Below are 27,411 nucleotides of genomic sequence, written 5' to 3' on the forward strand. Positions count from 1 at the left end.
GGGGGCAGGGGGGAGCAGAGGATTTGTTTGTTCTATCCAAACTAAACACAGCTAATGACTGTGGCCTGCAAATAGATCCCCAAAGCAAACAGAGAAAAGTCATTTACAAAAGACAAGGAACATAATATTCTGGTGGGAAATTAACCAATTAAGAACAAACTTGTTGCTTGCAAAGTTCAGAGCTGAGGTAAATTCTCTTCGTGGGCTCGTACACAGGAACAGGTGCCATCAGATCTTGAAAGGTGGTACTGGTCCTTGAGGCTGGGGTGAAAATGCAGAAGAACAAGGGACATCTCAAAAATTCCTCCACCTAGCTGAAGAGCAAGCCACATTTCAGATGGGCACCATTTGGCCTGAAAAGCTGCAGACACTCTTTTCTGCAGAACAAGCAGTTACCTTGGGGACGCTAAAGAAACCACTGGCTAAGGGCATGGATTTCTGCGAAAATGCAGCTTCACAAGATCACAGCCATAGAGGATGAATGAAGCAGTCTGAGTTTCTCTTTGAAAACAGGTTAGACACAGAAGAGGATTTTTGCTGACCGGGAGCGGGGGGGTGGGGGTGGGGGGAGGGGTGGTCACCAATTTCCCCTTCATCCCGCTCTTGGAGGTTTCCTTTCATCCAGCAGCAGCTTTACTAGAGGCTGAGAAGGTGGAAGTTATACTAGTGGAAATTTCGTCCAATTGAAGATGACCTACACCAGGAGTCTGCAACCTGCGGCTCTCCAGATGTTCATGGACTACAATTCCCATCAGGCCATGCTAGCAGGGGCTGATGGGAATTGTAGTCCATGAACATCTGGAGAGCCGCAGGTTGCAGACCCCTGCCCTACACTGAATCAAGCATTTTGTCTATAAAGGCCACTCTTGTCACCTCTGACTGGCTCTTCAGGGTCTCAGGTAGAGGTCTTTTGCATCACCTATGACCTGATCCTTAACTGGCACCACAGGGGATTGAAGCAGGACTTCCTGCCAAGCAGAGCCTCTATCCCTAAGCCATAGCTCCTTCAAAAAGCACATAAATTTGAACAGCAGCTCTCAGTGAACACAGCATTGCTCAGGAGCTGTAGAGTTGTAAAATGGATGTCCTTTCAAAGATGATATCCCTTCCACAGGGACAAATAAGAAGCTAAAGCTACTTGCAAGCGAGTCCAGGCTTAAGTACCATCACATCTCATGTAAATGACAGAAGGCAGCGCAGCTGTCTCTGGAGCATGGAGATCACAGTTCTTAAAAAGATGAACAGTCACCTGTTAGGGATGGAATTAAACAGCGTTGACCACACACCCTTTCATTTCAAAGGGACTTGCACAACAGACTTTTTGACAGGTTCTGTCAGTTGCATTGTATAGGCAAGGCAGGACTGAGCAGACTAGTGGTGAACAATAAAGTGTGTAGGTGTAAGGAACTCACAGATACTCAAGTGCAGCCAAGTGGCTTCTATGCAGGACCCACTGGTACAAGTGGATTATTAAGGGTTTTGTGATAGAAAGTGGATCTCTTGTGAACAGAATCATTGTGACTGCAAAGGTCTTGCCAAGAGGTTTCTAGTTACTGGATTGCAGGGTCTGCCATCTCCCCCACTCTTCCCTCTGAGCCCAGGTGACCTGACACCAGGTCTCTCCCTTCAAGACGTGTACTATTTTATATCAGGCAAGTTTAGTCCCTGGATCATCTTTGCTTCTACACCAGGGATCGCCAACCTTTTAGATGCAAGGGCACATTTTGAATTTTGGCATAGAGTAATGTGTGCCATCTCAAAAAGCCAGCCCCAAAAGGCAGAGTCAACAACAATGAAAAAGGCTGTCCTAAGAGGCAGAGCCAACCATAACATCTCAGGGAGTGAGGTCACGCATAACTCTAATAGGAACTGTTCGACATTTCAGGCAGAAGCTCTGTTTAACAAGATGCTTCTTTTAAAATGAACATACTTTTTAAAGGCACACACACAGAGAGAGCTTATCTTCAGTCTACAATTACTAGGCCCCTCATCAAAACCAAAGGATTTCCCACTCCAGGTCTCACCAACTTCGTAAAAACAAGTGGCAATTACTAGGAAAAGTGTTTGCAGGTGCCACGGTGCCCTCAGGCAGCACAGGGAATCTTGTTCCACAAGTTTAAAGCAGACCATAAAACAGCTGAAAAAAAGATAGATCCCCTAAGTTACAAGTCTGAGTAAAACAGAAATGTTTTTGTGTGATGCCTTAAAAAAAAGTAAGGTAGGGAGTCACAGACTTATTTTACCATATAAATCTAAAATGATGGCCCCTGTGTGGATAGTCTAAGACTGGACACTTTTGCAATTCTGACGCTGTGTGGTAGGCACAGTCACAAAATAGCTGCCACAGAAGGCAGAACCAGCCACAAAATGGCTGCTACAGTATACCTTAAGTCACACAGGAAATCCTTCTACTGTGGTGGCAGCTGCTGTCAAAGCCACGTTTTTAATAGTATGGTGGTAATAGTATGGTGGGACACAGGAAAGATGTCAGCAGGCACCGTGGCACCCGAAGGCACTGTGCTGGGGATCAATGTTTTGCACCCTCAATGATGAACACACATGAAGCTGCCGTCTGCAGAACCACACCATTGGTCCATCAATCGGTACCGTCTGCTCAGTCTCCAGGGTCTCAGGCAGAGGTCTTTCACATCACTTCCTACTTGATCTGGGATTTGAACCTGGGACCTTTAGCATGCCAAGCAAATGCTCTACCACGGGGCCTCAGCTCCTCCCCTGTGATGCAAACAAATCAGGCTTCTTTGGCGGTTGCTTAATGCAAGGCCATCTCAGAAATACCTGGAAATTTAGGTGGGGTGGAGTCCGAAGAGCACATTTGGGAAGGGGCTGCATAGGGGGTGGCATCCTCTAGGTGTTGGCCGGTGATCTCCTGGGATTACAGCTAATCTCCAAGCCACAGAGATCAATCCCCCTTTGGAAAATGGCAGCTTTGGTCAGTTGACTCTATGGCATTACACCTCATTGAAGTCCCTTCCTTCCCCAAATCCCACCTTCCTCAGGCTATAACCAGAGGTGGGATCCAACCAGTTCTCACCACTTCTCTAGAAGTGGTTATTAATTTTTTCTGAGTGCCGAGAAGGGGTTACCAAAGCAACCTCCCTGCCCAATAGGGACTGGAGGTGCGTGTGTGTGGCAGCACCACTGTTTGAATCCCACCACCATCAGAACCTGTTATTAAAATTTTTGGATCCAGGTATTTCCCAACCCAGAGCTGACAACTCTAGGACTGCAACAAGGTATAATGTCACAGGGTTCACTCACCAACGCAGCCATTTTCTCCAGGGGAACTGATTACTCTGGTGGGGAGATTAGCTGTAATTTCCGGAAACCACCAGGCCACACCTAGAGTCTAGCAAGGCAACCACAGGTTCTAGCCTTGTTCACATATTCCAGTGAACATCCAAACATCCTGCATGTACATTCATACGGCTGTTCTCAAGAAAAAGCTAACATGAGAGCCAGTGTGGTGTAGTGGTTAAGGGCACTCTAATCTGAGAACCAGATTTGATGTCCTCCTCTGCACTCTGATCTGGAGGAACCGGGTTTGATTCCCAGCTCTGCCGCCTGAGTTGTGGAGGCTTATCTGGGGAATTCAGATTAGCCTGTACACTCCAGCACACGCCAGCTGGGTGACCTTGGGCTAGTCACAGCTCTTTGGAGCTCTCTCAGCCCCACTTACCTCACAGGGTGTTTGTTGTGAGGGGGGAAGGGCAAGGAGATTGTAAGCCCTTTTGAGACTCCTGCAGGAGCGAAAGGGGGGATATAAATCCAAACTCTTCTTCTTCTTTGAGCCTCCTTACAGGAGAGAAAGGGGTGATATAAATCCAACTCTTCTTCTTCTTCATTTTACAAATGAAATCTGGGACAAGTCTCTGGATAAAAGCGTGGTTTCAATCACAGGCTGAGGTATACATGGGTTGAACGCAACATGAAAATTACTCAGTATGTTTATAAAGAATAAATCAAGGGTAGCCTCTTCAGGGATTGTACGTGATTCACTGTAACTTGTGAACAGTGTAGCTTACAATTCTGCTTCTCAGCACCAGTAAGTTTTCGGTAGTTGGTTTTCACTGTGCATTCAATGATATTAGCCACCTGGAGCATATGGAAAAGAACAAAATGGGTATTTTAAATAAACAAATGCACCCCTGCGTCTGTCTGCCCGACGCTTGCACTCAGAGGAAATGGGTGTCTCATGTCTGCAGGCAACAGTTTTTCTTCGTCTTCTAGCTGACTCTGCAAACCCTATTAAACTTCACTGCTTTTCCAGCCTTAAAAATCAATTAGTTAGTATATTAAACCACACTAGCTGGGAGCTCATTAAAGTAATAAAAATCTTTTTTGTATTGCTTAACAAACTACTACTACTACAAGAAGAAGAAGAAATACATGTGGAGGGGACTTGGCTACCAGTCTCAAGTGCCCCCTGGGAGTTGTTTTAATCTGGAGTTGTAATGGGGGGAGGGGGAAAAACTTGGCATCTGCTTGACTGTTCACTGAAATGGGATGCTACATTAACAATATTACCCACTGCACAGGACATAATGGCAGAGATAAGCGGAAAAATACCCCCTCTCCCAGCCAACACATCTTTGTCTACAGGAACAAAACACAGCAGGCCTGTTCCTTTGTTAGTGCTTCAAAGCATTCAGCAGCTGCAGGAGAGGTGAGAAAGAACAAACAAGGCCCTTCAAGAGAGCAAAACGCAAAAACCATTTCATGAATGGTGATGGCTGGTCAGCAGCAAGGTTGCCAGTTCGCCAATTCAGGCAAGTCACAGGAATGAGGGCGTGTGCGCACACTTGCCGCCTCCTTATTCCACCATTCCTTACTCGCTCGCTGCCTCTCTTTGAGCCAGCTTGCACATCAGTCTTAAAAATAAGACAAGACTGGAAATGAGGGTGAACCCCAAAGGGGGGCTAACAGCTAAAGGACAGAAGGATTGTGTTAGTTAAACCACTCAAACCTTTTCCCCCTTCACTGGTACCTTGCCTTTCTCCCCAACATGGAACCAAAGCAGCTTACGTCATTCTCTGCTCCTTCATTGTGGCCTCACAAACAACCCTGTAAGGTAAATTAATCTGTGAGTGTGTGACTGAACACCCCAGGGTTTAAACCATCAAGGCCCTGATAAGGTATCTTCCACAGAGGGCATTCCAGTCTTGGTGAGAAGCAGGGTTTCCTCTGCAATAGTCCCAGAACATATTTGTCCTTACTATTATTCCAATGATTGCTGAAGCCATTAAAAAAATCTGCTTCCGGCTCCTTTTTTATGTTGTAGTTTCCCTTATGTCCGGTTTTGAGATTTCCCCCAATGTCTTGTTTTAGGTTTTCTAGTTAATGGTTGAGTTCGTTTAATGTTTTAATTAGAATACGATGTTACTGAACTTTTTTTTCTTTCAGTAAGGTGCCTTGTAAGCATCTTACAATGGGAAAAAGTAGGGTACTTGAGTAGATTCCAGTTAAGATGTTACGGAACACATCAAGGAGACATTCCTGATACCTACTCTTGCCTGCTTTGGTTCTCTATCTGTTACTGGAGCAATTTCCCTCATGACCGTGAAAAGCTCCAGCCATCTTTATGCCGTTTTCGGACAACTAAGCACCAGTGCTTACTGAGTTTTTCCAGCTCTTTAAGAAAAAGATGGATTTCTGCTTCATAAGGTGACTCCTTTGGACACTGAAGGGCTTGAACCTGGGGGTACAGTTGTGTAAGTGTGTGTGTGTGTGTGTGTAGTGCTGTCCAGTCACAACCGAGTTATGGCAATCCCAGCAAAGGGCTTTCAAAGCAAGTAAGAAGCAAAGGTGGTTTGACATACAGAGTTCCTCTGCAGAGTTTCTCTGGGAGGTCTCCCTTCCAAGCATGGACCCTTCTTAGCTTCTGAAATCTGACAAGATCAGACTATATCACTCCACCTTCCCTCCCAAGGGTACAGTTACCCCAAGCAAACTGAGAGAGGGCTCCTGAGATTGCCACAGCAAGGATTTGGGGCCTCAAACTGTAATATGGAGAATGTTGCTTTGCATTAACATGTACATTTCCATCAGCTAATTTATGGTGCCCCCATAGGGTTTTCAACACAAGAGAAAAACAGAGGTAGTTTGCCATTGCCTGCCTCTGCACAGCAAGACCGGTTTTCCTTGGTGGCCTCCCTCCCATCCAAATACTAAGCAGGGCTGACTCTACTTCTCTTCTGAGATCTGATCAGGCAAGTCTGGATCATACAGAGAAGGGTCTTTACATTAATAGCAGAACTGATACAGACGGTTACACTCATCACTACTGTATATGCATGAGATTTCCCCTTTATATAGGCATTAAATCCCATGCTGGGGGCTATAGTTCTAGAATTCCAGCTGTTCCAAGCAGTAAAAATATATTTTTAAAAACTCAGAACCCTCTGATATTAATTATAGGAACTGGCCCCCTCTCTCTGCAGCCATTTCCAGTGGTTTTGCCTCTGGCTTGATCTTTAACTAAATGGAAATCTAAAATAAAGCAGACGGTCTGTCATGGGGGTGTGGGGAGGAATGAAGCACGAGAAAACACAGCCACCAAGTCTGCAACCTAAATTTCATAAATGTATTTGAAAACCTGCTGGGATTTTCAAGCTGCCTCAATACCACATACCACCACCACCTGGTACTTGCTGATGACTGGTAAAGTGGAACTATCCATTCTTAGTAAACACAACCACACACACACACACACACACACACACACACAAACCCAGCACCCTTGTGTGGACTTGAACACATGAAGCTGCCTTATACTAAATGAGACAACTGGTCCATCAGAGTCAGTACTGTCTACTCGGACTGGCAGCTATCTGGGTCGCAGGCTGAAGTCTTTTACATGACCTGATCCTCTAACAGAAGTAGCTGAGGATTGAACCTGGGATCTCCTGTGTGCCAAGCAGAGGCTCTGCCATTCAGCTGCAGCCCTTCCCCATGTCTCTCCCTATGGCCATGGTGGCGAACCTATGGCACTCCAGATGTTCATGGACTACAATTCACATCAGCCCCTGCCAGCATGGTCAATTGGCATGCTGAACCTTTAACTAAATGGAAATTAAAATAGGTTCGCCACCACTGCCCTATGGAGTAGAGCAGCCCAAAATACAACACTGGCATATGACATTAAAAATGCCATTTCAGGGAGTAGGATGACTTCTGCAGTCAGGGACATGCCAAGCCCAAGGCTCACTTATAGCTCTGTCCTTTTCAGTCCTTGAACTCAAGACCGGCAGCTTGAGCACACAAAACAGAACCAAAACCCAAGTATAGAGAGCTTTGGTGTGAAAATACAACCTCCTTGTCTCTCTCCCCAGCATTAACTACAGCAGAGACTTTGCCAGGTATTTGAGACCTTGGAACCCTGCAGGATACTTGATCTTTGACACCCTCTCATCACCTTCAGCAGAGCTGTGTTTCATCTCTTATTGGAGCTGATTACAGCCCTATTCATCAGTGGGGGGGTGGGGGGTGGCTCACACCTCATCATTGCCCACGTCAGCCGGAGACGCTGTCATATAATCACCCATGGGTCAGTAGTGTACTGTCAGCGATGAATCATATCAATGGGAAGGAAATACAACCCAGCTGAGAAACGTTCCAATCTCACTGCTGCTGGGAGAAGATGATTTCCCGCTCCTCCATCACATACCTGGATTATTTTACTTTGTTCCCTTCTCTGAAGGTTTTCTGGCCCACCTTCAGAAGCATGTGTTAGTTAAACCACTCTCTGACTCTCATCTCATCTACAACATTTTTTAGACCTGGCACCCAGCAGAAATTGTCAAAGCATTCATTATTGTTTTACCAAAGTGATGGGGAATAAAAATGACTCACTATCATTGTGCCAGTGTGGCCATGAAATACAGCCAGTTACTAAAGAAAGCTGTGTATTTTTAAATGCTAAACATGAAAAAGTAAACCATAAACTTGCTCAATGATGTGAGAGTCTTGCCTGTTATGCTGGGGAATGGAAAAGCAGCAACAGTTATTTTACAAGTTAAGTTGAAACTGAAAAGTACAGTAACCTGAGCAATGGTCCCTCTTCACAAAGTTTGGGAAGTGCTGTCTTCCACATATGCCAGTGTGGTATAGTGGTTAAAAGAGCAATACTCACTCAGTAGTTTGGAAGTCACATGTTGCTCTTTGGCTTGGGTACCCACCCATATTTTAGAAAAGTGGGCGGGGCCCTGGCCTGGTAGGATTTGTGATTGACGGACTGTCCTCACGTTGAAAAGCTACTGCCAGAGGAACAGGTACGGTAACCTGAAAGCCTCCCTGAGATGCAGGCTTCATGCCAAGGATGGAAGCAAATGTAGCTATTTTGGCTGATGCTATCTGTGAATGGGGCTCTCCATGAGCCTCAGACTGAATAACACCAGGTTAGAGCAGAAGATCAGGACCTGAGACACTCAAGTTCAAATTCCCATTCCGCCACAAGCGACTTGCTGGGTGACCTTGGGCTGTTGCATACTGTCTGCCTAACCTATCTCATAGGGCTGTTGTGAGGATAAAATAGAAGAGAAGACCCTGCTCCGAGGTCCCCATTGGGGTATAAATGATGTAAATAAATTAAAAAGTAGAAAATAGGTGAGTTTTGGGAAATGAGGGGGAAACGAGAGAACAGTTATCAATTCAAACAAAGGAACAGAACTTGCTACAGGGAAGAAGTTCCACATATTAAGCATGAGTGAGATTTAAACACCCCAAATTTCTCCAGCACCAAACCTTGGGCTTAAAAACCTCCTACTTGCCAATATGTAAATATCCAAACCTGGTACATTTAGAATTTGCTCTCCAGGAGTCATAATTCGAGGCAAACTGGCAAAACAAAGCTAGGCATTATTCTAACATATCAGAGCACTCCGGCTGATTTGCTACAATCATTTTTAATTCCACATCCCAGCCCGTGTAATCCTGAGTGGCAGGGACGCTCACACGGGACAGATATGTCAGCCCCCGGTGCACAAGCCAGGCATGCTTTTTGCACAATTAACATGCATCTCTCCTGCCTGATTAGGAACTTCCAAATTCACCTCCACTTTTGCTTCAGATGAAATCTGCTGGCAACTTTCCCTTGACAGATTATTCTGGAGCAATGTCAAGAAGCAGCAACCAAAGAAAACAAGACCACACAGCATGGAAGCACGTGTAGCCACGCCCCAGCTGTTGCCAATTTGAGCACTGCAACACGAGCAGAAGGAACATCACGGCACCATTGATGCGCTTTTGCCTAATCTTACGCCGTCTCTTCCTTTAAATTGTTTTGCTCTCTTACTGGCAATCTCTGCTTGCCCTGGCCAATTTTTCTGGCAACATTCTATAGCTAGCAATGCAAATGGTGTAACGCAGCAGTTACAATAGGCAGCTGCAGAGTCAGGCATCTTTGCAAAATTCTGCTGCCCTGCAAACCACATGGCGCGCGAGTTATGGCAAAACATGAAGGAGTGGAGAGGGATAATCGGGCTACAACTGTGCTGGGGAATGAAGCTGGATGCACTCAGTCAGTTCTGTTGCGAGCCATCTGATAGCCTGAATTCAGACAAAGCTGGTAGCCCGCTTGCAACTGTAGATTAGGGATAGGAATAGAAAAACCCAATCCTGATTAAAAGGCATTTTATTACATAAAAATGTATTTTTAAAAGTGTTTTCCTTGCAGACGCACAGCTTACCTTCAGTCACACTGTGAAGATCCTTGTGCTGCAGTGTAGCTGCTGCCAAAGAAGTGTGTGTGTGTGTGTGTGTGTTTAAATCTGCACAGCCAATCAAGTCTCCAGTAGCCAACCAGAAGCCCTGCTGGGCTAAAGCCCCAGGTGGTCTCATCCACATTCCAAAACAAAACAGAAACAAAAAACTTGACAGGTGCCAGGAAATGAGTTGGTGGGTGCTGTAGCGACCATAAACACCATGTTGTGCACTCCTGCACTCGATTCTAGCCCTTATGGCTAAAAAATAGGGCTTAAGACAGGGTGGGTGGAAATACCATCCAGTCCAATTATTTAAAATTGCGCAGAGCCTTCCAACGCCTTTGCAGAATTCAAACTTGATCTACCTGTAAGCTATAATAATTTTGCACAATTGAAGTGCCATGAGGTCACAAATGATTTATGGTGATTCCCAGGAGCAGAGCAAGGGGGAGCTGTGTCCCGCCAGCCCTGCCCCAGAACACCCCTGCCACACCTCTGCAGTAGCACATGCCTGGTGCTTCGTGAAGACCCCCTTGGCGCTACGCCACTGGTGATCCCTCCAAAGCTTTTCATGGTAAGAGATGAACAGAGACAATTTGCCATTGCCGGCTTCTCTGCATAACAGCTCCAGTTTTCCCTGGTGACTTCCCATCCAAACTCTAACCATGGCCACTCCTCCTCTAATACGCTCAGGTTAATTTAAGCTATTTTCGTTGCTATTTTACTAGATTATTTGCAAGTAAAATCTCTGAGTTCCAGCCTGTCCTGTCAGGTCAGGCTTATACAGAAAGTTTCAAATTGGATTCTTTGATGGATGCTGATGGGTTAACAAGAGTTGTGGTTACTACTTATAGGAAGCAAGATCCCACCCATTTCTGTTATTATTATTAGGAACTGAGCGAGTGGAAGGGAAGGGAGGGGTGGCATGAAAAGGGGAGGGAGTAAGTGGTGGCATGCAAGGGAGGGGAGGGGAGGGGGGCCCAGCATCTGGACCTGGCCCACCCACCCTAGCGTAGAGAGGGGGATGGGAGGGAGGGGTGGCATGCAAGGGAAGGGGAGGGAGTGAGGGGTGGCATGCAAGGGAGGGGAGGGGAGGGAGGGGCCCCAGCATCTGGACCTGGCCCACCCACCCTAGCGGAGAGAGTGGGATGGGAGGGAGGGGTGGCATGCAAGGGGAGGGAGGGTGGCATGCAAGGGGTGGCATCCGCTCCCTTGTATGCCACCCCACTCACTTCCCTTGTATGCCACACCTCCCCCTCCCTCCCCTTTCTCTCCCACCACTAGGGTGGGTGGGCTATGTCCAGATGCCACCCCTTGCTTGCCACCCCTCCCGTCCCCTTCATGCCACCTCTACCCCTCCCTCCTCCCTTCACTAGGGTGGGTGGGCCATGTCCAGATGACATAGGTGCCACTTGCACTATCTAGATAGGCAGTGATACTGGTGGTAGGGTCATGCCAGCTCAGCAGGCCTTTTATTACAGCACCTTTGACCTAGATTTTTAACAGATTTTTGGCAGAGGGTAATATTCTCAAAGAAATTATTAATAGGCCTTTGCTGCAAAAAAAATCACTTCCAGCCAGGGGCAGAGCAAGGGGGAACTGTGGCCAGGGAACGCATATGCCCTGCGCCCCTGCCGCAGTGCCAGCCGCCCCTGCCCCACCCTGGAACGCCTCAGAACACCCCCTCCATGCCCCCGCACTGTGGTGCGCCCTGGGTGTCATCCCCCCGTCCTGTGTGCGCTACGCCACTGCTTCCAGTAGAAGATCCAGTTAGTTAAAGGAAAGTTTCAATTTTGCCTGGTTGTGCTCTGATTTGTGCAGAATAACTTGAGATATTCCTGGATGACATATTTGGCCTGGGCTATCTTCATTCTTGTGTTAGACTGGGTTCAGGGATCAAGACAGCCTTAACAGCTCTGGTGGACAATTTTCATTTTTAGATGGATGGGGAAAATATCGCTACCGATCTTGTCTGCTATATGTGACAATTGAGCATTCCATTTTATTAGGTCACCTACAACATCTGGCAAATATAAAAGGAATGATCCTACGCCAACTTCAGTTTGTGTGTGAAGAACAGAAAACTGAGTCAGCAACCCAGGAGATGCCATACCAGGTGTGCAACAGCTATATTCTCTGCCCCAAGTTATGTATCAGATATGCAAGGCCACTTAAAGAAACCTGCTCTTGCTATGGAGTCACATGTCCTCAATATGCTGAGAACCCCCTCCCCTTCTCTCTCTAAGCTTATCTCTGCTCTCAGCCAGTGTCTGAATGGCAGTATCAAGTGGATAAGACAGAGCAGTCTAAAATGAATCCAGGTGTTATGTATCCCATATGGGTCATCATGCTAGTTTACAACTCAAAAATAAAACAGATGTCCAATGTCACTTTAATTTGCAAAGATAACGAAATTTATTACAGCATAAACTTTTGTGAGTCAAACACACTCACCAGATGTCATAAGAAATGCCAGTTCATAAGGTTTATGCCCGAGAGGAATTGCTTTGTCAACTTTAGGAGGGATATCTCTTGCATCAGCAGATTCTGTTAAGAGCCCCAAAATACGCCTGGATCCAGGTTTGCCAATGGAGAAGTAATTTGTTAGTGCTGCTAGTAATGCGTTTTCCTCATCGGTTACATATGGCTAAAGAATTTTACCCCATTGTGGGCAAGCCCAATCCAGACTCATTGATCCAATATACACACAATGTACTTTACTTGGAGCTGCCCTTGAAGACAAACCAGACCCTGGAATTCAGACATAATGCAGTAGGGTTAGTCAGTCTAGTTCCATGGTGGCGAACCTTTGGCACTCCAGATGTTATGGACTACAATTCCCATCAGCCCCTTGCTGGCAGGGGCTGATGGGAATTATAGTCCATAACATCTGGAGTGCCAAAGGTTCGCCACCACTGGAGTTATATTACACCTGTATTAGATCTACTACAATGACTGCTGCTGTACTTCCAGGTTCTGTTAAAGCTGCTAGGTATTTTAACTTCAGAGGTCTTCAACACATGAAGCTGCCCTATTCTGGGTCAGATCTGTGATCTATCAAAGTTGGTATGATTTCTTATGACCTCCAGTGGAGGTCTTACTGTGTGTATTCTGTGCCATCCAGTCAATTCCAACTGATGGAAACCCTATGGATTAATGACCTCCACAACATCCTGTTGTTAACAACTGAGCTCAGGCCTTACAGACGGAATGCTGTTGCTCCCTTCATTAAGACAATCCACTTTGTGTTGGGCCGTGTTCGTTTCCTACCGCCTACAATTTTTCCAAACATCATTGCATTTTCAGTTAGTCTTGTCTTCTCATGGTGTGAACGGAGGACAATAGCCTCAGTGTAGACATGTTAGCTTCCAGGGAGAATGTGTGATCCTTTTGCCTGGAGGTGTCAGGAACTGAACTTGGGACCCGCCGCATACAAAGCAGATGCTCTACCATTGCTCCACAGTCAGTTCCTAGGACTCACGTATCCAAGTACTGGTAACTGCCTCTTCCTATGTAAACCTGTCTGATCATTCCATTCTTTCTCAGCTACCTCTGCTTTCCAGTCCGTCTTTGAGGGATGTTGGTTCGGCCGCAGCACAGGCAGACCTCTCTGTTGAAATGGATGAGTGCTGTATAATCTTTGCTTTCTTTTAGTGCATTTTATAAAGCACAGCTTTTTCCAAGGTCTCTTTTTTGCCGGTTTTATTGGTATTAGCTCTCTGATGACTGTTTAAATGGCCATTTTTACATTGTATGTGGTTTTATGGCATTCTGTGTGGGATTATTGTTGGAAAGGGCTTTGAACTGTAAGGAAAAGTGGGACAGAAATACTTCAAACAAATACTAACACCTAGCATTTATATAGCACTTTAAAACGTTCAGAATGTTTCACTTGCGTTATTGTACGGCAATCCTCACAGCAACTGCACACATTGGAGCGGTGACCCATGTGCAGTCAGCAAAGACATAAAAATATGCACACAAATCTTGTGGAAGCCCGTTTAATTGTGTGTGAATTTTATGAAATTTGTGTGTGCCTGCTGTTTCTTTTTTCTTTTGCAAATGAGGATGGTAAGGAAAAAAATTGGCACCTGATTTATTTTCTGCACAGATCTGTTCCAGTGCCAGTCTCCACCAACACCCCACCCCATTGTTGTACTCCCACTGGGGTTCAATATGTACCAAGGGAACACCCTCCCCCATGCCCTACTCTGACTGTACAGCTGATAAGCAGTTGGTTTAGGTGGCCTCATTTGGCACATCATATTTTCCCCCACACAATCCCTCCCTCCCTCCCTCCCTCCCTCCCTCCCTCCCTCCCTCCCTCCCTCCTTCCTTCCTTCCTTCCTTCCTTCCTTCCTTCCTTCCTTCCTTCCTTCCTTCCTTCCTTCCTTCCTTCCTTCCTTCCTTCCTTCCTTCCTTCCTTCCTTCCTTCCTTCCTTCCTTCCTTCCTTCCTGAGCAGCACAGCTTCGAGCTGCTGTGTTTGCCCTCCCCAGGGCACTTAACCCAGCAGAGGGGGCAAATGGACCAGTGGCCATCTGAAACCTGGAAGTCCAGGCTCCCTCCTGGGGTTGAGTGCTGGGAGCATGGCGCCTTAGCCCACAGACTTATGCCACCCTTTTGGTGGCATAAGTCCTGTAAATCCTTTGTATTGGGATTTTGGGGCTTTTCCAAGGTCCCCGCACTGTCAGAAAGCCTTCTTGGAGGGCAACTAGTTATCCAGACTTAAGGGGCCCAGGGCTTGGAGCTATATAGCATACATTTGATTGGCGGTCCTTGTTATCAAGCACCACACACATTCCAGCTGATGGATCGCTACTTCTGCTTTCAACTGGTGAACGTGCTGGAGACCAGAAACACGGCACCCTCTAGAACAGGGGTAGGGAACCTTTAACACCCAAAGAGCCATTTGGACCCGTTTTCCACAGGAAAAGAAAACACTTGGAGCCACAAATAATTTTTGACATTTAAAATACAGATAACACTGTATATATTGGGGTTTTTTTACCTTTTACTCCACTCATTCTGAGAAGCGCATGGATGCGCCCGCCCTGCTGCCTGCAGGGCGGGCAAGGATGAAGCCGTCCACCAGGAAAGCGCCCGCACAGCCCCAACAGGGCAGGCGAGAGGGGAAGCCTGCGGCGCGGCCCAGCTGTCCGCAGGCAGTTGGTGCACCCGCCCTGCTGCCTGCAGGGCAGGCAAGGATGAAGGTGGCGGCTCGGCTCATGGAGCCGCAGTGCAAGGGCAGAAGAGCCGCATGCGGCTCTTGAGCCGCAGGTTCCCTACCCCTGCTCTAGAAGCTGTTGTGGGAGACCGTGCATTTTAACATCACCAGAACACAAGCTGCCTTGAGCCAAGAGGAAATATATATAAATATATAAAGTATCAACAGTTTAATAATACATACAAGCCTCTATAAAAAAGGGGGAAAAAGGTTTTTGTGAACATCTTTCTCTCTGTATTTAAATGCTTCTAATTTCTTAAAATAAGCAGTGTGCTTTGAAGCATAACTGGTGATTTTTCAGATAGGCAGTTGGTGTTTTATGGCTATCAAAAGTGTCACAGCGAGAAACAGCAATACAATTGTCCTGGAATAAGAATTTCCACCTACTGTCAAAATAGTGCCTCAACTGATCAGAAAGCCCCCCCTACATTTTGCAATGTAAGGAAAAGCACATTCTGCCCCCACCCCAACAAACACACACAGTGCCATCGACTCACAAAAAGACTAGCTGAAGTGAGAGAAATGTAACTTTTGTAAAAAAAAAAAAGGTAAATAAAAATGGAACCATTCTGGAAGTGCCTTCACTGAGATGGACATAAAACCACCTTTTCCTCTCTTGGGGAGAGCAGAAAAGACAAGTTCTGCATATTTGAAAGTGGCTATGCACAAAAGCACTACATGGCCAATTCTCAAACTACCAAGAGATCTATTCCACCTAAGCCCACAGCTGTATTGCATTTTGATGTGGTGGAAAGTGTCATCAAGTTGAAGCCAACTTATGTTTACCCTGTACAGTTTTCAAGGCAAGAGACAAACAGATGTAATTTGCCATTGCCTTCCTCTGCACAGCAACCTTGGACTTCCCTGGTGGTCTCCCATCTAAGTATTAAACATGGCCAACCCTGATTAGCTCCACAAGATCTGGAGAAATTGGTTCATTTTGCATTTTGATTGACCAGGGGGAAAACACTTCTTGTTCTGTTAATGAAGCATATTTGTGGCTTATGCTCCATACAAAGTTAATTTTACAAAGCTAAGCTTTTTGGGGATGGGGACGGGGGAGCAGAGAGAGAGAGAGTGAGAGAATTAATTCTACTAATCTACAGCAGAAGGTCGACGTGTGAAGACCTGACTGGTTGTGATTTCCTAAACTCACCTCCCATCTCTAAAGCAGTTTTAGAGCTTTCTTACAACTGACAACCCAACCAATGCATGGGCAAAAGGAACGAGACCACCAAATCAGAATGGCTAATGAGGACATCTTGCTTTTACAAAGAGAAGGTGGGAGAAATCCATAATTCCGCAGGGCCCTGTAAATCAGCCGCGACTTGACAGCACTTCCCACAGTGAGCAGTTTATTTACTTTTTTTTTTGCCCCCAGCAAAAACCACCAAACGATTTGCACTCCTAATGAAGCTAAACGAGAGTGTCTTTACCTGCTCCCAAACATCAGGGAACCTTTGCTGCCACATTCCAAAGCAACCCTTACACAACTGCCATAGAGATTCAACATTGGGGGGGGGGGATTCTGCGGAGCACTCTATGCCACATGTTATTACCCCACTTGATTTTGTAAATATGTCCTGGAATTCAGACCATACACTCCCTGATTTTTGCTTTAAAGTTCCCCCCTCCTTGGGAGGGTTTTAATAAGGGTTTTACTGCTGGACGCTGATTTACTGTACTGACTGCTGTATTTTAATGGATCCTTAGTATTTTTAGTTAATGGGGCCTGTGTTATTTATTATCCTGTATTTTGCTTATTTGTTCCATCTGTTTTGCTCATATTTTGTTGTGAAATGGTGTTGTGCACCACCCAGAGCCCTTCGGGGGTAGGACGATATACAAAACCCAATAATAAATAAATGAAATAAATAAAGTAGGACACAGAAATCTTATGGGATTGAAATTTGTTTTTCATTTCTCATCCCCGATCCAAATTCTAAATTTCTCTTGTTGTTCTACATATGCCACACTGTGCTTAGCTTAGGAAGGGTAAGTTAATTTATTCATCAAATACACAGTACTGCTCTTAAATTCTTCAGCCTGCTTACCATGACCAGGACATCCACACAAGATACCTAATGACATACAACAAAGGAAGATGGGGTACCCCCACCAAGAAATCTGAAAGCTGGAACCCAAATGTTATTTATTTTAACCTATTTGTATCCCACCCCTTCCCTGCTGAAGTTGGGCTCAGGGTGGCTAACAACGTAGAAATACACAATCAGTTAAAATACATTAATTCATTTTAAATCTCATCAACTAAAATGTCTATCAGTTCTTCAGTAATTGCAATCATTCATAGTCCTCAGGATGATCAACCAAGGAGGAAGGGATGTAAAAGTGACAAAATAAAAGAAACCAAAACAAAACCGGCTATAGAAATCACATAAGTCAAAAACAAATAAGAAGGGTAGGGCAGTGATGGCAAACCTTTTTGAGACCGAGTGCCCAAATTGCAACCCAAAACCCACTTATTTATCGCAAAGTGCCAACACGGCAATTTAACCTGAATACTGAGGTTTTAGTTTAGAAAAAAACGTTGGCTCCGAGGTGTGCATTACTCAGGAGTAAGCTTGGTGGTAGTCGGCGGCTTTGCTTTGAAGCAACCGTTCAACTCTTCCAATCGGTGAATCACGATCCTAGGAGGGTTTACTCAGAAGCAAGCCCCATTGCCAGCAACTTAGCTTACTCCCAGGTAAAGGATCACGCTTTAGTTCTTCCCATGAAAATCAATGGGGTTCAACAGCGCTTAACAGGATTACCTGCTTCCCCAAAACTTGGTCTTAGGTTTAATGCTAATAATTGAGCCCAGCGGCCCAGGCCAGCCTAGATATGGGGGGGGGGGGGGGACTCTGTTTGCGCTTGCCCACAGAAAGGGCTCTGAGTGCCACCTCTGGGACCCGTGCCATAGGTTCGCCACCACTGGGGTAGGGGGAGGGAGGCTAGCAGTTTTGTAATCGCTTTGGCCTCAATCGTAGACCTGGTGGAATATTTCCATTTTACAGGGCCTGAGGATTGAGCCAGATCCCGCAAGGCCAAGGTCTCAGTTGACCGACAGTTCCACCAGGCTAGAGCCAGAGCTGAGAAAACTCTGGATGCAGCTGAGGATGACCGGATGCTCCTGGTAGTCAGTCTGCAGAAGGCTGAACCATTATGGAAAGTCCTATTAAACCCAGTCATTGTTTTAACAAATAGATGCTTCTTCATTGATGAGAAAAAACAAATCTGATCAGCATTGAGCTACATCTCTCTCCCCCACCCCCAGCGCATACACATAGGAACACACACTTATTTTTCATGCCCTCCACGCTAACAACAAGACAGCCCAGAGGCAGTGATGTATAAATTATAATGTATAAATGCAACTCTGTCATGCACACAATATTAATATGCTCTTATTGAAAGTAAAAAACCCCAACAAAAACTACCTTGCCTGCACTCATGATGAACTGTAGTTGGTATTAACCAGGATGTGGTGCGGAATTCATACTGATTTGCCACTTACTGAAAAACACTCACTCAATTTCTCAATTTATTTTAAATGTCACCTCACTATATATTCATCAGGTATGCTGTAGTGGAGACTGTAATTAATTTCGCATCGTACCTATGCGACAAGCATACGTAATCCCACAAAAGGGGGCCAGCAATATTTCAGCCCCTCTCCACGCAAAAACTCACAAACCAACTGTGCTTCTGTGAAAATCTCAAAAGAATTTCTTTATCCACTGAGAAAAAAAAATTGGACTTACTGCTAGACTCACCCCACCCTGAATATCAGGGAACCTTTTCTGCCACATTTGACCAAGAGTCCTTAGACAACTGCCATAGAGGCTCAGCACATGCAAAGGATTGTGGAAAATACTCTAGGCCACACATTATCACCTTGTTGGAATGGTGACTACATGTAGGCACCAACACCAAACCAAATCCACGCCCCCCACGTGACCAGATTAGTGGTGCCCGGGGGACAGAGGGTACCCCTCATCCCTAGGCAAATACGCCACTGCATTGGAGGTTTTTAAATAGAGCTGGATGGTCATCTGTCATGAGTGCTTTGATAAAGGGCCTTCCCCCACTTACCTTAAGCCCCGCGCTACTTGAGGAGAGTAGCGCGGGGTCCCCCGGCACTCCCCACGAGTGCCGCCGTCGCGCCCCCTTAGCGCGAGGCATACCTGGCGCTCTTGCAAAGGGCGCCTTTTGATGACCCTGCGCAGAGCGTGGGGTTGTGGGGACACCCGGGCACGCGCCAGGGATGCCCCGCGCTGGGAATTGCGCACAGTGACGGCAGCCGAGGGAAAAGTGGGGAAAGGCCCTATGTGTTCCTGCATTGCAGAGGGTCGGTCTTGCTGACCCTTGGGGTCTTTTCCAACTCCATGATTCTAAATCCATGCTTCTATAATCCAGTGCTTATAAAAGCAGGTCTCAGAGGCTGGAGGATGGCAATCGCTTCTGGCCTCCCTGGAGAGGAGGGCAGAAGGGACTACCAGCTGGGAAGTGAGAGCAAGGGGGCTGGGAGGGGCGGCAGCCAGGCGCCCTCACCCCTGCCCATGTAGATAATGACATGGGCGGGGTCGAGGGCACCCAAAGATGACGAGGCAGCAGGACTTCCTGCTGCCTTGCTGTCTTCCTGGTCACGTGGGGGGGCGATTTTGCACCCCTCACGTGACCAGATTAGTGGTGCCCGGGGGACAGAGGGTACCCCTCATCCCTAGGCAAATACGCCACTGCATTATAGTGTTTGCCATTTTCACTGCCACCGCAGACCAAATTGCCATTTTCACTGAGCTTCCCACCACAACACCAAGATCTCTTTTCTCTCTCAGTCTTGGCCATTTCAGACCCCATCAGTACATACCTAAAGTTTAAGATTCCTTGACGACGTTGTTCAGACATGCACCTCCTTAAAGTTTGGAGAGTCACCTGAGACCCTGAGACCCTAGAGAGCCACTGCCAATCTGAGTAGGCAGTATTGAAAAAGATGGATCTGCAGTCTTATCCAGCGGTGGGATTCAAATAATTTAACAACCAGTTGTTTACAAGCACCATTTTAACAACCGGTTCTGCCAAAGCGGTACGAACTGGCTGAATCCCGCCACTGGTCTTATCCCACATGAACAGCTTCACAAACTTTGACACACATGCCATCTTATTGCCTCTATGGTACAGGAAGAGAGACAAACATCAATTACATGAGCCTCCAAAGTAAGAACTATTTCCAAATATGCTCAGCAGACAACTTTTGCGGGGGTGGGGGGCACAATCAATTGTTGGTATAGTGCACTTGCAATATTTGGAAGAATGCCGCCTTTTATTCTGCCACAAGAGCTAAACTGCTTCACTGCTGCTCTTGTCACATCCAAAGCACCGTGTCCATGCTTAAGTATTAGCATTATAACTGCTATTATTTACATCAAGCCCTTTGAGCATTCATACATCAAGCCCTTTGAGCATTTACAGGTTAAAAGCATAGTATTTGGGATGATAGAGGCACTAACATACCATCAGATTCTTTGGCAAGTGCATGATGAACAACTGAGAAGGCTAGACAATCCAGCTCCAGAACCATGACTTTCCCTTGCAAGGGAAAGCTATATGTTCTCCATGATGCTGACCCACCTAGCTGGCAGAAAAACTTGATGCAGGACATCAGTCAAGTCAAACCATCACCGTTGCTGCTGTTTAAGCAGAGTCTCTTGTAAAGAATGGCTACATAGGAAGGGACATGCCTCACCCCACCTCTTGCCCAGTTTCTGACAGATATTAGCAGGACTGTAAGCTGCGGTTGATCAAAATACAAGATAGAGATTTCATCTTCCCAAGGAATGAGTTTTTATTTAAAACCAAAAAGCAATTCCGTAACCTTCACCCTTGTAACAGAGAAGCTATGCCTCGAAGTGTGCTGAGATCTTAGACTCCAGCAGGCTGGCTGAGTGAGATTCCCACTCACTAGGGATGAGACTTTATCACCCTGCATAACACTTGGTGCATCTGCACAACTACCAGAAGTGGAATAAATTATGCAAATTGTCTAAATTGCAGACTAAAATATGCAAAAGCTACTACCTGTATAAATTATTAACTTGCATAATGTATACAGGTCCTTGAATTCTGCTGCCTGTGAAAAATTGAGGTTACTTCGGTGTAAAAATTCTATTTTTAAAAAAGTACATAGTCCCAGATATACCCTGTCCGCTGCAAAATTTATTGTAAAATACTGTTCCAAGAAAAATACAGACACTGCAGAGAAAAGGCCTTAGTTTGTACTGCCAAAAAATCCTTGGCTGTAATTCTACTTATTATTATAAATGATAAAACAATTTATATCCGGTGCTCAGGGTAACTAGGAGACAGATTGCCAGGACAGCTCTGCTGGGATACCTCTTTACCTGCTTGGGGTATGTAATGAGCCAGGCCTGCTCAGAAGAGGGTGGTTTTCACAGCAGAACCAAAGTCGCTGCAATTTTCACAGAGAGTTGGACCCAAAGCAAAATACCTGCAGAAAACTCACACTCTGAGCCAGATCTCAGAAAGATATCCCAGGTGGCTAGAATTTTCAAACAGCAAGTCAAAAGCAATAAAGTACAGTAACTCCAAGTGTGAGGAGACAAGACAGACTCAAAGGATGCCTGTTTAAAATAAACAGACTAGAAAAGCATCAACCATCAGCTGGAAGATGCTAAAAGCACTTTGGGAGGAAAAAACAACGGAGAGAAAGAAGGGGAGAACAATCTGGGGTGTAATTAAGTACAGCAAAAATAGAAGAAGGCTAAAGGGAGCTATCAGGTCCAATCTAGCAGGCAACTCTCCTCGGAGGTCTTTCAGAAATCAACAGCGTTACTTGGCTTTAAAAAGACTTGTGCTGGAAACATTTTTTTGGATGGCAGTTGTGGAAGGGAGAAGTCCCATGTACACCAACACATTGGAGGAGGAGGAGGAGGAGGAGGAGGAGGAGGAGGAGGAGGAAAAGGAGGAGGCGTTTGGGAGACTCAAGGTGGCTTACAAGCTCCTTTCCTTTCCTCTCCCCACAACAGACACCTTGTGAGGTAAGTGGGGCTGAGAGAATTCCGAAGAATTATGACTAGCCCAAGGTCACCCAGCAGGAATGCAGGAGTGCAGAAACACATCTGGTTCACCAGATAAGCCTGTGTCATTCAGGTGGAGGAGTGGGGGAATCAAACCCGGTTCTCCAGATTAGAATTCACCTGCTCTTTACCACTACAACACGCTGGCTCTCATTGACATTAGAATACCACAGAACATGACAACTCCAAGTTACAATTAATTGTACTATACAGAGACTGTCATGGGTGGCAGAACAAGTACAGTCATGGTGAGGTCACATGACAAAGCAAGATCTCTATCAAGCAATACCTGAAAGAGGGAGAGAACTTGAAGTGGACACCCATGACCTTCACCAAGTGTAGCAGCTTCTGTTAGGAGCTTTTTCAAGTGTAACAATAAAAGCAGCTTTAAATATTGCACTGGCAAAAGCCAGTTAGGAGACTAGGAGGGTCTGGACCTGAATATTCTGGGGACGTCTATAGAAGATCTCTGTTAGGAAAGAAGGAATTTGGATTGAATCTGACAGAAAATGTCTGCTAATGGGGAGGAGGCAAGAGAAATCTTTTAAAAACCTGGCAACATCACATGGAACACAATACCACTTTGCAGAAAACCTGGAAGTGATGTAGGGTAGTTCAAGGAATCTCCAGAAATGCCATGGTTTTAGCATAGTATTTCTGGTGATCCCTGGAATTACCCTACCTCACTTTCAGATTTTTACCAGAAGGGCTGCAGTTTTGCAGTCAGAGTTGCAGCCCCCATGACCCTGCCTACAACTCTCCCATTGGCTGCCAGTGACTGCACTGCAACTCTAAGAGCAGCATATGTGGGGCCATGTGGGGCAGTAACGGAAGTGCACTAAAGAGAGTCCCTTTTGATAGCAGAGATTTGCCACAGGATCTGAGCCATTCTGTTTCCTCTCAAGGGTTGCCTCTGTTTCACTCAGAACAGGAACCAACTCACCAGCCCAAACAAAGTAACTAGGAAAAAAGAAAAGGATAAAAAACAAACAAGCAATACCCGACATGTTTGTATTTGGAAGGCACCACTGACTAATTTGTTAGCAGCAGGTTCAAAACAGTAGCTTGCTAGCCAAATGACTTCCTATGGAGACCGTTGGTACATTAAAAAGGATTTTTTCTTAAAGAATCACAGGACAACAAGGAAAACCAAAGCCACAGTCTGTTCGCATGTGCCGTCAACAGATCTTGGTTTGCACTTTACAGAAACGACGTTACGGAATGTAAAGGTCTAAGCAGCAAAACAAAATCTGATGCTTCAAAAAAAAAGCACATGGGGATGTTAATTTCAAGTGCAGAAATTGTTTTAAAATAAGCCGTTTCCAGAATATACATCGCCACTTCAAAAAGTAAACCTACCTTCGTAGTTTGCCTGGAATCCTTGAGCACTGACTGCGTAATCGCTCACAAGCCACAAAGATAGCACCATTCCAGTACTCACGATGGGAGGAGGCAACTGGAAACCGGTTAACCTGGAAAACAGTCAAAAACAGAAAGCGTCTCCCATTAGGCATCCAAACTTAAATGCGACATTAACAGGTCACCTCCCAACTGGACAAACGTATAACCTTTCTTATGTTAACAAGAGGATATTACAAAACTGGGCAACACAAACTGTGGGGCAGATCAGTGTCACCTGGGATCTACTGTCATGTTAGAATCACATGTACCTGCCACTAGTTAAGTCTGGAGATACACCCAATGACAAGGACTGTGATGAGAAGTGGCATTGCACCCAAGGGATGGGGGTGGGCATCTTGCACCGGGTGCTCACCGGTGCAGGGGTGTGGCAGGGGCGCAGTTCCCCCTTGCTATGGCTCTGGCAATGAGATTCATCTCCTGGCACAAAGTGCCACTTAGGACTGAGGCCTTAGTCAAAATAATTTGTGGGTCATAGAATTCAGCTTTTGTTAGCACAGCAGTTGGGTTACCTGGGTGAAGGAACATGCAGAGGTGCAGCAAGGGGGAAAAGCGCCCAGTGCACTGGTGCGTCCTCCACCCCCGTCCCACCCTGGAATGCCCCCGTCTCGCCCTGGAATGCCTTTGTCCGGTGCGTTGTGTACTTCCCCACCTCCTTGGAGCTACGCCTCTGGGAACAGGGCTTGGCTTTCTAGCACATAGCTTTACTCCTGAGGTGTTGAAAAGCTTTGGGGATGAACTGAAACCGACAGAGTCTTCTAAAGCGAGGATGGTGCTAAGATCCTGCAAGATCTCTAAGGCCACTGCCTGCCAGGAAGTATAGAGATAGATGAGTCCGGGGTCTGATTCAGATTCATAAATTCATCCATACTGATTAAAAAATCATGCCCTTCATTTACATATTAGTTGATAACACAGCAATGCATAAGATCAGTTACAAGGACTGACTTTGCTATGTGCATTAAGAATAATTCTTGGTGACATTTTGAAGCCCCTCTCTCTCTCTCTGAACAACTTTTCTTCCCTAGCTAGATGGCAACTGTTAATTTTATTAACAAGCTTTTCATTCAGCAATAATTTCTGAACTGACATTACAATCCCAAGTATTAATTCCCAGCTGTTCTATTGACACAGCCGGGAAAAAGCTAATGTACATTTCTGACGAACAATTACAGTTTTATCTTCTAATCCGACTGCCTCTCACCTGGCTGAGGCAATTTATAAAATAGATTTAAACATGGATTTTAATTTGAAAGCAGAAAGAAAACCTTTTTCCCCCCTTGGCTTCCATCAGTAAGATATAAAGCATTACTATGTTAAAAGCACTCCACTATAACTCAGCCCATATTTTTTGAACTCCCCGATCAGCCTAAAAATCCACAGCCATGAAGATTCCAACTGGATTTAAAGAAGGTTTTGAAGAATCAAATCAGCAGTAGGCTTCTGTTCCGATGTTCAATTTCTTGTGCCTTTCTACAAATTCAAACGACTTTATTCCCCTTTATCTACCTTGTCTAGTTTAAAACTTTAATGCTGTTTTTCCCCATACCTAGACACAGATTTTCCCCCATACCTAGGCACAGAATTCCCCCGCCCCTCTTCATTATTCCTAAATTAAAATGTGAGGCACCCATCACTCTCCCAGGCAAGGAGAGACAGATATTTTCCACCAACCTTCTGTAACTATGGACACACATTGTTCTTGCAACCAAGGCATAGCCCAGCTACTACTGCCTTCGGGTACTGCCTTTGAACCCTTAGGGTTCAAACAACAAAAATGAAGATTATAGATCTTGCTCTGTCCATAAAATGCAAAGTTCAGGGTTGTGTTGCCTCAATTTGCCTCAAGGCTATGCAGGGATAACTTCCTTTCAGTTTCTGCCACTCTCTACTCTGCAAGTAGTATTTTAAAGGGAAAAAAGGCTTCCTTTTGAAAAACACTGCAGCTTATTTAGCAGACCTAGTGAGTGGGAAACAATGTGGCAGAGAAAGTGCATCATTCATAATGTGAAGTGATACACACTGGTAAAAAAAAATCCTAAATTCACACACAATTACAAGGGAGAAGATGGTTTGGATAAAGATCCCAAGAGGAGATTAACCATGAGTTGCAGTTCAAAAGGAATTTCCCACACATGGTTATCATCTGTTATTCTTCAACCGACAGGCAAAAGATGGGCAAACTAATTTCCCCACCAACACCAATAACAGCAGAGAAGGTACAGTTTCAATCCGTGAAACCACATGGGAATGGAAGGGTTGAATTTTTTCTCCCCTTCCTATACTGGTTTCATCCAAATTGTGTTTTTGCCCAGATACCATGTCCCTATGATTTCTATCCTGTGATTTCTATCCTGTTTGAACCAAAAGTCACGTCTCTTCTGGATCTGGGCCAGGAATGCATCTCATTTGGTGCAAGACTAGACACAACAATACTCGCGAGGGAATGTCTTTAACTAGAGACACACCCTAGCAACAGCTAATCTCAGAAGGTTGTCTAAGGGAAAGCCGGGTTGAAAGGCCAATCAGCCAAAATTTAAGAGGAGGTGGTCTATCGAAGCAGGTGAACAGAATGAAAAAGGCAGAGGGGGCTTAGCAGCCACTGAAAGGAGCAAGGCTGAGACAGTTCTTTGCTCCTAGGACTTTTGTGCCTTGATAAAAAAGACTACAACATGCTCTTTGAAGACAGCTTGGAAGCTTCCATGTATGGATTCTCACTTTCTTGTAGGGCTTAGCTACTTTGTGCATCTTTCATTCATTTCCAAGTTACCTAGGTGCAATACAAAGTACTGCTTCCAATCCTTAAAGATCTTCATGACTTGGGACCAAATGTGTCTGAAGGACCAACACTTCTTGCATATTTCTTCACAGTTTTTTGTCATGAGTTGCTTGTTCTTCCTCTGCTCCTGGGTCTTTTCAATTACTTTCTCAATTACTGTGAAATGGACTTCCACAAACTGTCCTCAAGGCACTATTGCTGACGGATTTTTGAAAAGTTCACAATGGATGTTGACTCCTTACCTAGGGCATCACCTAAATTAATCTCCAGCTTTGCATGGATGACCACATTCCCCCCTCCCGCACCCCAGGCACGTAGGTAAGTGGGGGTTCACAGGTTCAAACCCCTCCCATTACATGTCCAGCTTGCTTGAAACAGTGCATGGAATGGAGCAGCTGGAATGCATGGAATGGAGTCAGCTCAGTCACTGAACCCACCCCATAGAAAATCTATATCTACAGCACTGCCCTGCCCTTTAACACAATAGTATGTTTGGTGCTAAAGATACATTTGATCAACAAATTGTTATGTGTTTTTTAATCAGAGGCTGCCATTTTTCCTTCATCATCCCACAAAGGCCAAGAGCCACTTGGGGAAAAAAAGTTACACCCAGATCAACTAAGCGGATTCAGCCAGCCTGTTCAGTCATATTGAGTGGGGTTCTTACTCAAGGTTATCAAAAGCTATTGGGCAGGGGGTTCTCTTTACACCCACATGGGTTTGCCAAACAATCTCTTTTGTATAAGATGTACTGCACAATTCCACTTTTGAACAAGAAAACACCACAAATTCAGGAGCCCTGATGAACAAATCAGTAACAGCACTTCAGAGCAGCAGGAATGAAACCCTGTGGGTCTCCCCAGGGTTTTAAAAACATGTTTTGCCTCACCCTGACCTTTAGGGCTCAACTGGATGACATATTTTACCAGATGAAGACAAGACTACCTGGGGATTTGAAACAGCACCGATCCCACCGATTTACAATAGTGCCAGAGAACCTGCTTCTTCTCTCTGCTCTTGAAAAATTAAAACCTAACGATTGGAAGTACATTCATCGAAAGCCCATCAGAAAAGTGTAAATAATGTGCCAACAGACCCCTGCCTGTACAAAGAGATCTGACGCTCCATGCTTCAGCAGCTTTTAAGAGAAAACCTCAAGAGTCATTAGGCGCAGA

At 45.5% G+C, this 27,411-nt stretch overlaps 2 protein-coding genes across 4 annotated transcripts in view; one reads left to right on the plus strand and one right to left on the minus strand.

The window, feature by feature from the left end:
• LOC125434149 (CUB and sushi domain-containing protein 1-like) overlaps positions 1-27,411 on the plus strand; it is an 890,459-nt gene that overhangs the window by 120,616 nt on the left and 742,432 nt on the right. The window lies entirely within an intron of this gene.
• Positions 1-27,411, minus strand: part of LOC125434151 (CUB and sushi domain-containing protein 2-like) — a 218,565-nt gene that overhangs the window by 73,451 nt on the left and 117,703 nt on the right. Inside the window, 1 exon segment of the mRNA XM_048499155.1 lies at positions 23,398-23,510. Within this exon segment, the coding sequence (XP_048355112.1) occupies positions 23,398-23,510 (113 nt within the window).

Source organism: Sphaerodactylus townsendi, linkage group LG06 (genome assembly GCF_021028975.2).
Source record: "Sphaerodactylus townsendi isolate TG3544 linkage group LG06, MPM_Stown_v2.3, whole genome shotgun sequence".
NCBI classification, from domain to species: Eukaryota; Metazoa; Chordata; class Lepidosauria; order Squamata; family Sphaerodactylidae; genus Sphaerodactylus; species Sphaerodactylus townsendi.